This window comes from Chiloscyllium plagiosum, chromosome 3, assembly GCF_004010195.1.
Source record: "Chiloscyllium plagiosum isolate BGI_BamShark_2017 chromosome 3, ASM401019v2, whole genome shotgun sequence".
In the NCBI taxonomy this organism is placed as follows: domain Eukaryota; kingdom Metazoa; phylum Chordata; class Chondrichthyes; order Orectolobiformes; family Hemiscylliidae; genus Chiloscyllium; species Chiloscyllium plagiosum.
The window spans coordinates 67,097,365-67,110,694 of NC_057712.1; the positions used below are offsets into that span (position 1 = coordinate 67,097,365).

General features: G+C 38.1%; 1 protein-coding gene across 3 annotated transcripts; it reads right to left on the bottom strand.

The window, feature by feature from the left end:
• Nucleotides 1–236: 236 nt before the first annotated feature.
• On the bottom strand, nucleotides 237–12,817 carry rnf146 (ring finger protein 146). 3 transcript variants are annotated; one of them, XM_043683821.1, is made up of 3 exons: nucleotides 12,777–12,817; nucleotides 7,365–7,468; nucleotides 237–4,014 (listed from the first exon to the last, which is right to left on the bottom strand). In XM_043683821.1, exon 3 carries the CDS (start codon nucleotides 4,011–4,013, stop codon nucleotides 2,931–2,933), a length of 1,083 nt encoding a protein of 360 aa, XP_043539756.1. In that variant the 5' UTR covers nucleotide 4,014; nucleotides 7,365–7,468; nucleotides 12,777–12,817; the 3' UTR covers nucleotides 237–2,930. The 3 variants fall into 3 exon arrangements, with proteins under 3 accessions (XP_043539756.1, XP_043539738.1, XP_043539748.1); XM_043683803.1 differs by lacking the exon at nucleotides 12,777–12,817 and adding an exon at nucleotides 12,263–12,761; XM_043683813.1 differs by lacking the exon at nucleotides 12,777–12,817 and having other exon boundaries at nucleotides 7,361–8,934.
• Nucleotides 12,818–13,330: the final 513 nt, after the last annotated feature.

A 13,330-nucleotide genomic window follows, 5' to 3' on the forward strand; every position in this document is an offset into this window, starting at 1 on the left:
AGTGACTACAGCTAAGGGCCATAATATCGTCACCAATTAAATCCAACTTGGAATTCAAGAGAAACATCTTTGCAAGAGTGGTTTGAAATTGGAACTCTACCATGTGAAATTCAAGTGAATATTTTGATGTATTTGAAGGAGAATTAGATAAAAAGCACAGAAAAGAACAGGTTATACTGAGGATATTAGATGAAGAGTGGAAATAGGACCTGATGGAACATATACTGGCACAAAAAAGGAGTACAAGTACTGTTTTACTATAAATTTACAATTTTCAAACTAGAACTTAATACCTTCACTTGCAAACACAATCATAGCATATGCAAGATAACTGCAAGCAAAGATCATATACATTATTTTATTAACGACTTAGATAATAGGATAGAAAGTCAGCCATCCAAAGTTGCTGAACACAATTTGGTGGCACAGCAGATAATGTAAATGACAGCATAAAATTGCAAAGGAATATTGACACTTGGAGAAGCAAAACTGACAGATGGACTTTAAAGTATGAAGTTATCCATTTTGGGTTTAAAAAAGTATAAATCAGCATATCTTCTAGATGCTATGAAGTTAAGTGCATGGATCTCTGAAATGCCAAAAACAAATGAAGACAATAATCAAGAAAACTCTAGAGGACAGGAGTACAAGAAGTCAAAGTCAAAACTGTGATTAGACCCCAGTTGGATTACTGTCAGATTAACTTTAAATCTGAAATGGATAACTTTTTGATAAGCACAGGTACCAAAGGAAGGTTTGGACCACAGATCAGCAAAGGTATAATAGGCTCAATGGCCATTCACGTTCCTATATCAGACAATAAACTGGTGTCTTAATCCTTTCAGGCAGTCCTGTGGTATTAAGTGAAAGTTTTGTGTGAATTACACATGTACTGAAACTTCAATGATCTGTGCAAGTTACACCAATATCAGACACATCGTACCAAAGCAAAACTGACGGAATGGAATCTCCTAAAATCTTATGAATTACTATAACAAAAAACACTGCAGTACACTGAACATTCAAAATAACTCACTTATTAGTTTGGGAATTATCCTAATGTCTTCACTCAGAGGAATGAGAAAATATTCAGATACATGTACTCATCAGCACTTTGACTCAACTATCTGATACATCTGAAAGAGAAATGTAAGCCCATTAGTGAGCAGAAAGAATTGCATTGCCGCATTAATTCTAAAAGAATCTTTGCTCCAAACGATGTTAATGTTTAAGTTTTTCTGTTAATATGCCATGTGATTTCAAAGTCGGCATGTGTTAATTCAGCAATGATTTGGTACAGACAGTTTTCATGGTCGTGATTTTTTTATATTATATACACCCGCACACACAATACTGTTTAGGAGGAGTTTGGTTCAAGTTTATATTAAAGTCTGAAATTGAAAAATACAAATTTAGAATCCAATGTTACCATCATGGTTAGCTTATAATGGGGCAGGATGTGCCAATGACAATTGAAACATGCAGGTAGAAACTTCAATCTAATTATTTTTAAAAATTTATTCATATAATGTGAACACTGGTGAGGCCAATAATTGTTGCTTCATCTCTAACTGCCTTCAAGAAAGCAGTGCTGAATCACTTTCTTGAACTGCTGGAGTTTACAACTGTAGTTTCGATACAACCGAGTAGCAAGAAGAGGGCACTCAAATCAGTCGCATTATAGTGGGTCAGGAAGCACACAGACCAGGTAAAGTGGTAAGATTTCCTTGCCTCGAAGGCATCAATTAACTAGATTCTTTTTACACCAGTAATGCTGGTTTACTTAATTAATTGAATATAAATTCTCAATTTGTGGTGCATTAGTTGTCTAAAACACAAGTTAGTTGCGTTCAAAGTAGTATATACAGGAAGATTTGGAATGACAATTTCTTGTTCCAGATGGACATGAATATGGAATTGTTCATGACACTTACAGTTTCAAGGCTAAACCCAAAATATATCAAAGTATTAGACTGCAGGATGGAGAATACACCATTTACAAAAAAAAACCTGATTAGCTCAACGACTTAAGTTTAGTATTTGCATTTTAAGAAAAAGTGATTATTTAACAATTTTAAAGCTTTGTAACAAAATAACTTACTGGGAAGTCTGAGCAGTCACAAATTGCAAAAACCGATCTTTGCTCAAATTACATCAGTTTGTTGAACAGAAGTCATGTTATCCATTGTTGCTAAACTCACTGTTAGAAGTTGGCTTTTGTAAATAATTGGTTTGCAATGCAGAGAACCAATGTGACAACAACTTTTAACAAAATGTTTAAGCTTTATTTTGACCATTGCTATAGTCAGAATAATGTAAAATTGAAGTTAACTAATTGTTTCTGCTAGTCTAACACTTCACTGAATGTCAACTATGTAGGCAATGTTACTTGTACAGCTATTACCAGCCTCAATTACAATGATACAATAGGGTGATGTACTTAATAAAAGGGAGAAAAGGAAAACAATGATTCTTAATTTGGCTATACAAAGCAAAAGGTCTAGTCAAACACTTGCCAGACAGAACCAGATAATTCTACATGGATGTAATTTAAAAAAAAATCACAAAAGGCATCTGTACAATACCAAGGAGAATGAAAAGCCTTCAGCACAATTGGTGCTTGCAAGGAGTTCAGATTTCACATTTTATAACATGCACAAAGGGTGAGTCATTCTGAAATTCAACACTAAAATATTTTAAAGCAATGAAAATAAAGTTAATATAACCACAATAAATATCGTGCAATTCCTACATTAAAGAAACTTACAAATTGCAAAAATGGCAATCACGCCAAGATGAAGTAAAGCAATTAAAAGTTAGTTCTAGCTTTAATTGAGTGCAATTCTGGTTGAGAAATTCTACATTCCTCAGTTGCCCTTAATCTTGCAAGCGTTAACATTTGTTCCTTTTAGAAGTGAGAACTGTCAGATCTAGACTTCTGTTACAGTGCATTGTCCATCAGGTTGCTGCTCCCTGCCTCTGATGCTGCTGCTCGGCCCTTCTGCTGGAGATGGCTCCTCTCCTGGTATCTCATTATTCAGATAAGCAAGTCTTTGCCTGTTGTGGTTGGAAGTTGGAGACTCATGATGCTGACTGGTGTTCTCATCCTCTGTATCAGAACTTGTTGCAGACTCAGTGTTATCATAAGACATACTGGCTGCATGCTGTGCAGTTGAAACTCTACTTACAGAAGCTACATATTGCTCTTCGCCTTCTCCCCTATGACTCCTGGTCAAGTTTTGGCCACTTATTTGCAACTGTGCAAGGGAGTTCACAAGCAAAACATTTGCATCTGGTGAAGGAGTTATTGGACTTACTGGCTGATCAACTAATGAAGTTGCTTGTCTAACTGTCGGCCTCATAATGGGAGCAGTAGGCTGTATGGATACAGATCCAGCATTAGCAAGACTAACTGCTCCATCTGCTGAATTATCTCTTTCTGAAGTTAATCCACTAGAATCGCAGTCTAAACGAAGACCCGCCACTCCCTTCTTGGGAATATCTGCTATGTCTCGTTTCATCTTTCTGCGGCGACCATGCTCATTACGTCTAAACTGAATCATGTTCTCCAGGTCCGCAACATACAAATACCCAGCAATGAGCATTTCAATTGTCTTTTTGCCTTTCAAATGAGCATCTTCCAGCTCTATACTTGTGCGTTCATCGTATTGCCACCAGCCATTTGTGCCTTCATAGTACCAAGCATACTCCCCATTTCCTCGGCTTGCTGCTTTGAGCTCTTCAGGGGACAGCAAAGCTGGTTTGTCTAGAAACTCCTCAGGAATTTCCTGACGACACAGTGCACACCGTCTGCTTTGCCAAGATGCTCCTTTCACACACAAGAAACAAAAGATATGTTTGCATGGCAGTTTAACAGGATGAACACAAGTCTGAAGACAGATAGCACATTCCGGTACAGTCAGAGAAGGTGCTATGTTTGAGCAAGACTCATTTAACTTCCTTCCTCCTGGAATCATGTTTGATGCATGATCGACATCCCCACAGCCAGCCATTCTAAGAAGGAGAATAAAGATTTTGTATCAGCAATGTTAATATAAAACAAACACAGAAGGGAAAGGGCTTCCTCTGTCAGCTAAGTCAAAAAGCGCATACAGTACTCCAAACAGTTTGCAGAAAGTCTTGCCAAAACTAGAGAAGACCATAGGAGGAATAGTGAAAACAGTTTTGGGCCCCTTATCTAAGGAAAGATATAATGGTATTGGAGGCAGTTTAAAGAAGGTTCACGAGGTTAATCGCAGGTATGGTGGGACGGTCTTAAAAGGAGAGGTTGAGCAGATCAGACTTGTACTCATTGGAGTTTAGAAATAGGAGTGCAATGTTATTGAAATATAGATTTTTTAGGAACTTGACAGGGTACATGTTGCCACCACCTCAGAGGGCTGTAGAGGCTATTAAGTATTTTCAATTCCAGACTGAAGAATGTCACATTTAAAGTTTAAGTGCATTTTCATTAATATTCCCAATAGCAGTCTCACATTCATTACATTTCAGCTACAGATATTATCGCTTTCATACGAAGGCTTTGGGAACAAAACATTGAAGCTTGTCTCCATACTTTAACTTGCTGCATAACAGTAATAGTATTACTATAATAGTACATTTACTTTTGTGGTAAACAGGTCTCTCATCTTTCAAACCTCAAGTTTCAAATAGTTCCTTCCATCATATTGGTCCTGTGAACTTCACTTCCAATACAGTTCATAAAGATGCAAGCTGAAATTGGTCAGTAAAGTGTGTGTCAACAGGACTCAAATAAAAAAAATTTAAAACATACTCGATAGTCTTCTAAGGCATGTCGATGTGAGCATTCCAATCCATGACTTTTAAAAGAATCTTCTTGTTACTGAGGATAGAGGTGATAGTTTCTTGATAGATAGTTGCATTAGCTACAACTTGTTTCAAGCTTCAGTTGTCTGGGAAGTACAGCCCAGTTTCAGATGCAGTCTTGCAACTTTTTAAATCTTAACATTTCAGCACAGGGAATGGATCAATTATTTACTTACAAAAAATACTTTTTGATCAAGGAAAATAGGAAAAATTGCTTTAAAAATGTTTATAATATTCATGAACGATCGCCAGTTCATATATACCTAAATCACTGTACTATTTTGCTTTTAACAGAACATTTACTAAAATGAAAAAGACAAGCTGGCAATTCATCAAGGAGTTCTTTTTGAACTGTGTTAACAATGAGAGCACACACTGAAAATTCCAGCAAACTGCACATCTTTTTTCCTAAAATGCATTCATTGGATATGGACTTTGTTGGTTGGGCCAATATTTACTGTGGAGAAAGTGAGGACTGCAGATTCTGGAGATCAGAATCAAAGAGAGTGGTGCTGGAGACGTACAGACTGTCTGGCAGCATCCGAGGAGCAGCAGAGTCAACATTTCAAGCATAAGCTCTTCATCAGGAATTTTCCTGATGAAGAGCTTAGGCTAAAACGTTGACTCTGCTGCTCCTCAGATGCTACTTGACCAAACGTGCTTTTCCAGCACCACACATTTTGAACCCCATTATTTATTGCTATCTCTATTTATTTTCAACAAGTGGTAATGAGTTGCTTTCTTCAACTGCTGCATTATAGGTTGGTAGAGCCACACTGCTATTATGGAGAGAGTTCCAAGATTTTGACCCAACAACAGTGAAGGAACAGTTGCCAAGTCAGTATGGGAGGGGAACTTGCAGGTAGTGGTGTTTCCATATATCTGTTGTCCTTGACTTTTGGGATGGTAGTGGTCATGGTTTCAGAAGGTGCTGTTTATGCAGCTTCTGAACTTTTGCAGTGCATCTTCAGTGTTGTTGAAACTGCACTCATCCAGGGCAAGTGGGGACTATTTAATTACACTCCTACTTGTACCTTGTAGAGGTGGATTAATTTGGGGAGTCAAGGACCAAGATACTGCAAGAATCCTAGCCTCTAACCTGTTCTTCCATCCATAGCATTTATATGGCTAGTCCTGTTCAGTTTCTGGTCAATGATAATGTCAATAGTTTTCCATCCATCATTTTAAATGGTCAGAAGTTATGTATATTGAAAAGCAAAATTTATTACTTGGTGCACGAGGTCCGTGAGGCTAATACCAGGGATGAAAAAAATTCTCATCGAAGCTTTCATTAAACATAGATCAAAATTCTTTTAGTAAAAAGAAATCGATTAAAATATATACAATATTCCCCATTAGATTAGATTAGATTACTTACAGTGTGGAAACAGGCCATTCGGCCCAACAAGTCCACACCGACCTGCAACCCACCCAGACCCATTCCCCTACACCTAACACTATGGGCAATTTAGCGTGGCCAATTCACCTAACCATCTTGCATTGCATTCATAACATACATTGTAGTCCCAAAATTATGCTTTGGGATCCCAGGTACAATTTTGTATCAGTTCATCAGAAACTATTCTCTTTGTTACATTAACTGAGACATTGCCTATATTAAAATAAATAAGTAAATTCCACCAATAGAATAGAAGTGGAGTTTGGATGAATGCATTGGGTATTACGCTGGTATCCACAACAATTTTTGTATCTAGAATTTCTTTCACGGAATAAATATTTTTAAAATAATATTCAAATTCTTCATTCTAATGTTTCTTTTGGAAAACACAATTTAAATCTCTTTCCCATAACTTCTGCATTAAAGACAATTTTGTAACGACTTAAGGATGACTCAGCAAATTAATTGAACGCATTATGGATATAAAAGGACAAATAAATTACTTATGTTACACTGAATGAAGAAATTCAAGAACGAGTTGGGTTTTTTGATGAAGGAAGCAATCAAGCGTTATGACAGGCAGACTACAGCACTACCTTCCTTGCTGGATGTAATAATTTATGCTTCAATCTTATAGATTCTTGCACTTCATCACAGAACACAGGAGATCATTCAGCCCAGTGCGCCAAGGCTGGCTCTCTGGACAACTTTTTGTTTTCAAACAACGACCTAATTCCCTTTGAGAAGTCTCAATGGACCTTGCCTTCACCACACTCTTAGGTACTCAAGATCCTAACCACTTGATGGTTGAAAAGGTTTGTCCTTATATTATTGCTTCTTTTACCAATTATCTTAGATTTGTGTGCACTGGTTTTCAAGTTTCCACCAGTGGGAACAACTTCTCCAAAGTCCACATTGTTTAAGACCCTCATGATTTTGAATCTTTTATAAAATCTCCTCTCCAAGGAGGATCACCTCAACCTTTCTAATCTTTCAACATAACTAAAGTTCCCCAACCCTGAGACCAGGATAGAATATTTAGTACCAGACTCAAATATCAATTTGTCATACCAGTGGGAACAGAATTCAATGTACAAAAATATTTAAACATACTAACAGAACTGTGGATCCAGTTACAGATTCTTGCTGCAAGTTCCTGCAGAGATCAATGGCATCAAAGATGTTGCTAAACCTCCCCAAACGTCTGACTCCGCAGACTCTCTAAAAATATGAAAAAAAAAAGGCAAGTTAGAAGAAAATCATATAATTTAATGTAACAAAGATATTTACAGACTATTTTGTTATTATACACCTGGAACAGATAGCTGCTATGACGATTGACTTTATCATTAACTCAAAAAAAAAGTGCAAGAGAACTTGATTATAAAGGAGAAACCTACTGAGAAAAAAGGCAATTTGGCTAAGGTGCTGTAACTTACATATGGTTAAAAGTTCTAGTTTTCGTCACATCAAATTCCAATTGCCATCGCTCTGTCCTCTCTAATTTCTAGTCATTTCCATCATATATACCCAAACACAGGCATTTATAACAAAGACCATATCCGAGGAAGATTGCTCAGAGTTCAGACAGAGAGAAAAAATACACCAACACTTCTCATCCTTTTCATCAAATCCCTGTACATCTTAAACTCCTCTCTATCATTTCACAGTCCTATTACCACATCCCTAGTTTCCCCCCAATCTTCATGACTACTATCAATCCCTTCTTGCCATTTTCTTACCTTTGGCACCCACCTGGGCCTTCAGCTGCTCATGGGGATTTGCTCTTTCAACCTGTATTTTCTTTGGCCCCTTTAATAACCTTTTTAAAATTCACCTCTGACTAAAAGCCTTCAGCTTCTCTGGTTAATCATCTGGCTTTTCTTCACACCTGTGAAGCACCTTTCATAACTTTTGATGTTTTTAATATATAACGCAGGTAAGTAAACAATAAAACTATAAAAAGTAATATAACTTCTCATTAGAAGGGAAGTGAATGCTTTAAGTCACTTAGCATTTTAGGTCTAATTTAGTTAGCATACAACAAGTATATTAGGATTGGCTCTAGATTCTAGCCCAATGTATCAAGAGTCACATTGGTCAGTATCTCATACATTTTATTAAGGCTTGAGTTATAACATGCAATTCTGCTTTTAGCGTGCTATTATTAGGGACAACCTGAAAGAAAGGTTGTACACGAATCCTGTTTTATATAAAATTAACTGTCATCACGTTCTGATCAGTCAGTTGCACCAGTTTACTACTTTACATACATATAATTTTTCAATTGACATTTCTTAAAACCTAAAAGCCAAAATTTCTCCAGTCTTTCTTCATCACTGACTCAGTCCTCCATTACTATGAATCAGCCATGCAGCTCTTCTCTACGTATTCTGGCATCTGAAGTTCTTTACACCTCAGTGACCAGGTATATGTAGTATTCAAAGTATGATCTGCTCAGTCTAATAGATAGTTCAAGCATGGCATCCTCTGCCTTTTAAGCTATTGTTTTGGCAGTATAATTCAGTAATGTATTAGCATTTTCTGTAGAAAGAACTCTCAGTGCCACATTTCAATAATCTTTATTCATGTTCTCAATACTTTCTTCAGACGTTTACACGTCAGAAATTGCTATCGGCAAACCATAAAAGGTGAACAATTAATCTATTTATCTTTGAAGCAAGCATCATAAATATTAGACAAAAACAACACCAGGTTAAATAGGTGTTGCTCACACTGGAAAACTATTTGATTGTGGTGTTTTCCAGCAGTCAGTGCTCTTCCTTGTTTATTCTCCATAGTTACAGTGTATACAGACCTAGAACATGGGTAACAAATTCATAAAATGTATTGAGGGCAGAAAAAGAGAAAGTTTGACAATCAATGAGGAGTACTGAAAACAACTTCAGAAAAACAGTAGAATTATCAGATAGGTAAGGATAATGTAGGTAAGTGTGACATTTTAGGGGAAGAACAAGTACAGGTAGCCCCTGCCATCCGAAAGTAGAGCGTTCCCAGGAAACTTTTCACAAGCTGAAAATGGCATAAGGCGAAGCTGCATGATTCATACGGGAACAGTATTGCCGTTTTCGTAAAAGCAAAAATCCTCTTCGGATTCGCAAAAACAGGCACTAATGTAGATCTTTCGTAAAAGCAAAATTGCATAAAGCGACTGTTCGAAAAGCAGGGGGTACCTGTAAAGGACGAAAAGACAACTAAAGATCTGCATGACCAAGAGTTCAAATTGAACAGGTTACAGAGATCAGGGACTTAACTCTATTTAACCTGGAATGTGATGGAATACTCTACACTTATTTGGAAATGCACACCTGTAAAATCACTTAAGAAGCTCAACACCACCCAGAACAAAGCAGTTTTCTTGATCTGCAGCTGATTAACCATGTAAAACATTTATTCCCTCCACTGAGTGAACAGAACAACGACGGTTTGTAAGCTTGACACCCTCGAAGGAAAAGGACAACAGATACAATGCAAACACTACTTCTAAGGCTCCCTAAGCAAAGCTACAAAATCATGCAAGAGGACATATCCTTCAAAATATAGGCAGATTATAGTAATTATGGTATATCATTAATTCACAAGGCACTGAATGAAACACACAAAATGTAAGAATAATACTGATATACAGATGGGTGTAAATTTACTGTGAACACAAAATCAGCCTGTGGAGTCTATACCATGATGTCCTTCAAAGGAAATCAATGCTAGCAAACAAATCTCAGCGCTGCCAATTCAGGAAAATATCTCAAATGCAAATCCATTACATGCAATGTTGCAACCAAAAATATGGTTATCTAATCACATTTCCTTTTATGCCTACAGTCACAAGAAAAAAATGCTTAAAGTTGAAAGAACGTCCTCACAGGATTTCATAAAGAAAAATAATTACTTTGTTTTGATAATTTTTGGTGTGACCTCTACAGATGGAAACAAGAACAATCAAATGATGTGTGGAAGAAAGTAGTGGCACACCATCATTTGTTCACACAACTCTCTGTAAGAAATATACCTGATCCTGCATCTAGTAAAAAGACTGAAACAGACAGATCCCCATTAGGGAGGGAATAATTAACAATTCATATATTTCTATCTTTAATTATATATCTTATATCTAGTGCATCAGGTTTCCCATGTGTTTTAGGAGAAAGTGAGGACTGCAGATGCTGGAGATCAGAGCTGGAAATGTGTTGCTGGAAAAGCACAGCAGGTCAGGCAGCATCCAAGGAGCAGGAGAATCGACGTTTCCTGAAGAAGGGCTCATGCCCGAAACGTCGATTCTCCTTCTCCTTGGATGCTGCCTGACCTGCTGCGCTTTTCCAGCAACACATTTTCAGCTTCCCGTGTGTTTTATCTGGATAATATGTAGAAATACTTAATGATAGGTTCAGATTGCAATTCTCAGCATAGCAACAAGTTGCACTTATAGCATCACAAAATGCTCAACTATATTATAAACCTCCAAGACTAACCAGCACTGCAGGGTCATCTTCAGTATATGGCTAAAAACATAATTTTTTTTTAAAACCCACTAAGTCATCCAAATTAACTTAATTTTAACATTTTGATCTTAAATTTTTTCTTTGTTCTTTCGGAGCCCTGATTTTAAGAAATTCAGAACTAGTTTGCTCACACTCCCTTTGGATATTTGCTACCCAATTTTAGCCTACAACTGCCTTAATCTTTTGTTTCCTCTGCCCATCACCAGAAAATACAAATCTGAGCAGCTCATTCCCAACAATAGCATGTACTCTGCAAAGAAAAACAATTAGAAAAAGACAAAAAAAAACAAGAGGAGAACAATGAGAATAAAAACAGAACAAAGATCAAGATTAAAATAAAATCTAAAATTTAGTCTCGTGCGTTTTGTCCTCTATTTTTACAGCTATGGTCAGATATATGCTTGTTGCTGTGCCTTCCACATTCCTGCTTACTGCTTTCCCATTTTCTAAGGCAGTCATTTAGGTAGCCTTAAGTGCCAGCTTGCGTGTAGCAAGGTACATGCACATCAAACCACAAAGGGAACATGATCGTTACTATTTTTCCATTATTTCTGCAAAATGAACACTGGAGGGGGGAAAGAAATGCCTTGTTAGTTTGTAACATTTAATATTCAAAAATTCTACAAGGAAAAATCCAGAAACCTTTTCTTCAAGTATGTACTGTACTTCTCCCACATGCACAAAAAAGTTTTAAACATCAATTTGCAACATTTCGTTATAATAGCAGATTTCTGTGGCTTACAACGACCAGATCCAAGATCCTAATAGGACACATCACTTTTAAATGCTATTTAGGGCCAGAAGGAGTTTCAATTGGGACATCTTGGGATGGGAAAGAAAGGGAGTTTTGTTCCATCTGAATGGCAGATTCCCAATCAGAAAACTCACACTTCAGATGTTGGACTCTAAAGTTCCTTAATTAGGAGTGATCTGAACAGGTGGGAACATACTGCGGAGTTTACATTACAGCATTTTGAGGAGAAACTATATTTAGCTCCACAAAAAAGGGCTGGCAAGTGACAATCTCAATCAAGTATGAAGTTTTGTTTAATCTCAAAACATTTTATGCTCCCTAAAACCTTGCTCCCTAATCCCTAATCAAAGGATTAATACATTTTCAACATAATTCTTTTCTAATACGCATCTTGTTTTCCAGTTAAACAAATAGAGGGAAAAGAGAAAAAAAAGCAGATTTCAAATTTTTCACCCCAATTCTTCAGTCAAGCTCTATTGACTTTGTGGACTCATGCTGTAAAAATACTACACAACGAGAATTTTTTTTAGGAAAGGCCTGTACATAGCAACGAAATCGAAATTCGTGCAAGGCCCAAAGTGGGAGCTGAATATAGTAGTAAGGAGCAAGCAGTTTGAAAGCCTGCAGATACACAGGACCAAACAGGCCTGCAGGGAACAGAACGGAGATTTCATTTTATTCCTATGAAGTTATTCACAATAATAAGACAAGAATGCAAATTAACGGGGAAAGTTTACTCACCAACAACCATACCCCGTCAACGAAAAAAAAATCTAGCGTTTCATAAATAAACCTGACGAGGACAACGAAATACATTTGCAGAATACGGACATTTTTTTTACTAAGCCGAAACACATGCTTATTATTTTTGGCTGAAGAAGATCCGACGACGAAACCAAGGCGAACCGCTGGTAAGAGGAAAAGTGCAAGGTTGGGGTTGGGGTTGGGGTTGGGGTTGGGGAGCTTTCAGTGGAGAGAGGGGATTGCACAGGGAAGGGTGACGGTCTCTCCGCAAACAGCAGCCCGGTTGCCCACGCGCACCAAACGGGAACATTGTACCGCCGTTCGAGTGGAACGCGGGGCCCGAGCGACACAATCAGCACCGAACGCAGCCGTCACCACAGCGCCCGAGCGAGGCCGATTGTTCCTTTGTCAGGCAACAAACCCACGGGGTTCGGAGGCCAATGTCTGGGGGTTCCAGGTCACCAAAGGTTCCTGCCTTTACCCGCCTAACCGCTGTCACCAAAACACTCACCAAAACGCCAGGGGGGGGCGGAGGGATTAAAAAAAAACAAAAACAAAAACAAATACAGTTTCTCAGGCCCCAGCTGAGCTCAGCGTCTCCACCGCCGTCGCCGCGCACCTCGACACGCGCAACTTCCAAACGTCAGCTCGACGGAGCGTGTTGACGCCAGGCCGCGCAGTCACCCGAAGGAGCAGCTGCCCCAGGCACCTGGAGCTGGAGCTGGATCTTGGGCTGGGGGGCGGCGCCCGACTGTCAATCGGCTGCACAGCTGGATCCTGGCCGCAGATGTGTCGTAGGTCTTATTTTGGAAGGCAAATCACGAAACTCAAGTTTGCTCATGTTTTGTTGTTGATGAGAGTAACCTTGTTCATGCCGCTTACGTGGACTTCCAAGGCATTTTTTTTTTAACTTGATAAAATGCGGCACCAGATTTGTGAGCAAAGTTATAGTGAGCTCGTAATAAAAGTGACAGTAACAATATGGATACATGATTGGCTAGGTAACAAAAACATGTCTTGGCCAATGGTCTCCTAAGTGTACTGCCTGAGAGTTGGGTGGAGTCA

Excerpts from the sequence above, each read along its gene's own strand:
- rnf146 (XM_043683803.1), bottom strand. The coding sequence starts at position 12,337 with ATGTATTTCGTTGTCCTCGTCAGGTTTATTTATGAAACGCTAGATTTT. Across the intron at positions 7,469-12,262 it reads TTGACGGGGTATGGTTGTTG|AGAGTCTGCGGAGTCAGACG; the intron begins GTGAGTAAACTT and ends TCATATTTTTAG. Across the intron at positions 4,015-7,364 it reads GTAACTGGATCCACAGTTCT|AATGGCTGGCTGTGGGGATG; the intron begins GTTAGTATGTTT and ends TCTCCTTCTTAG.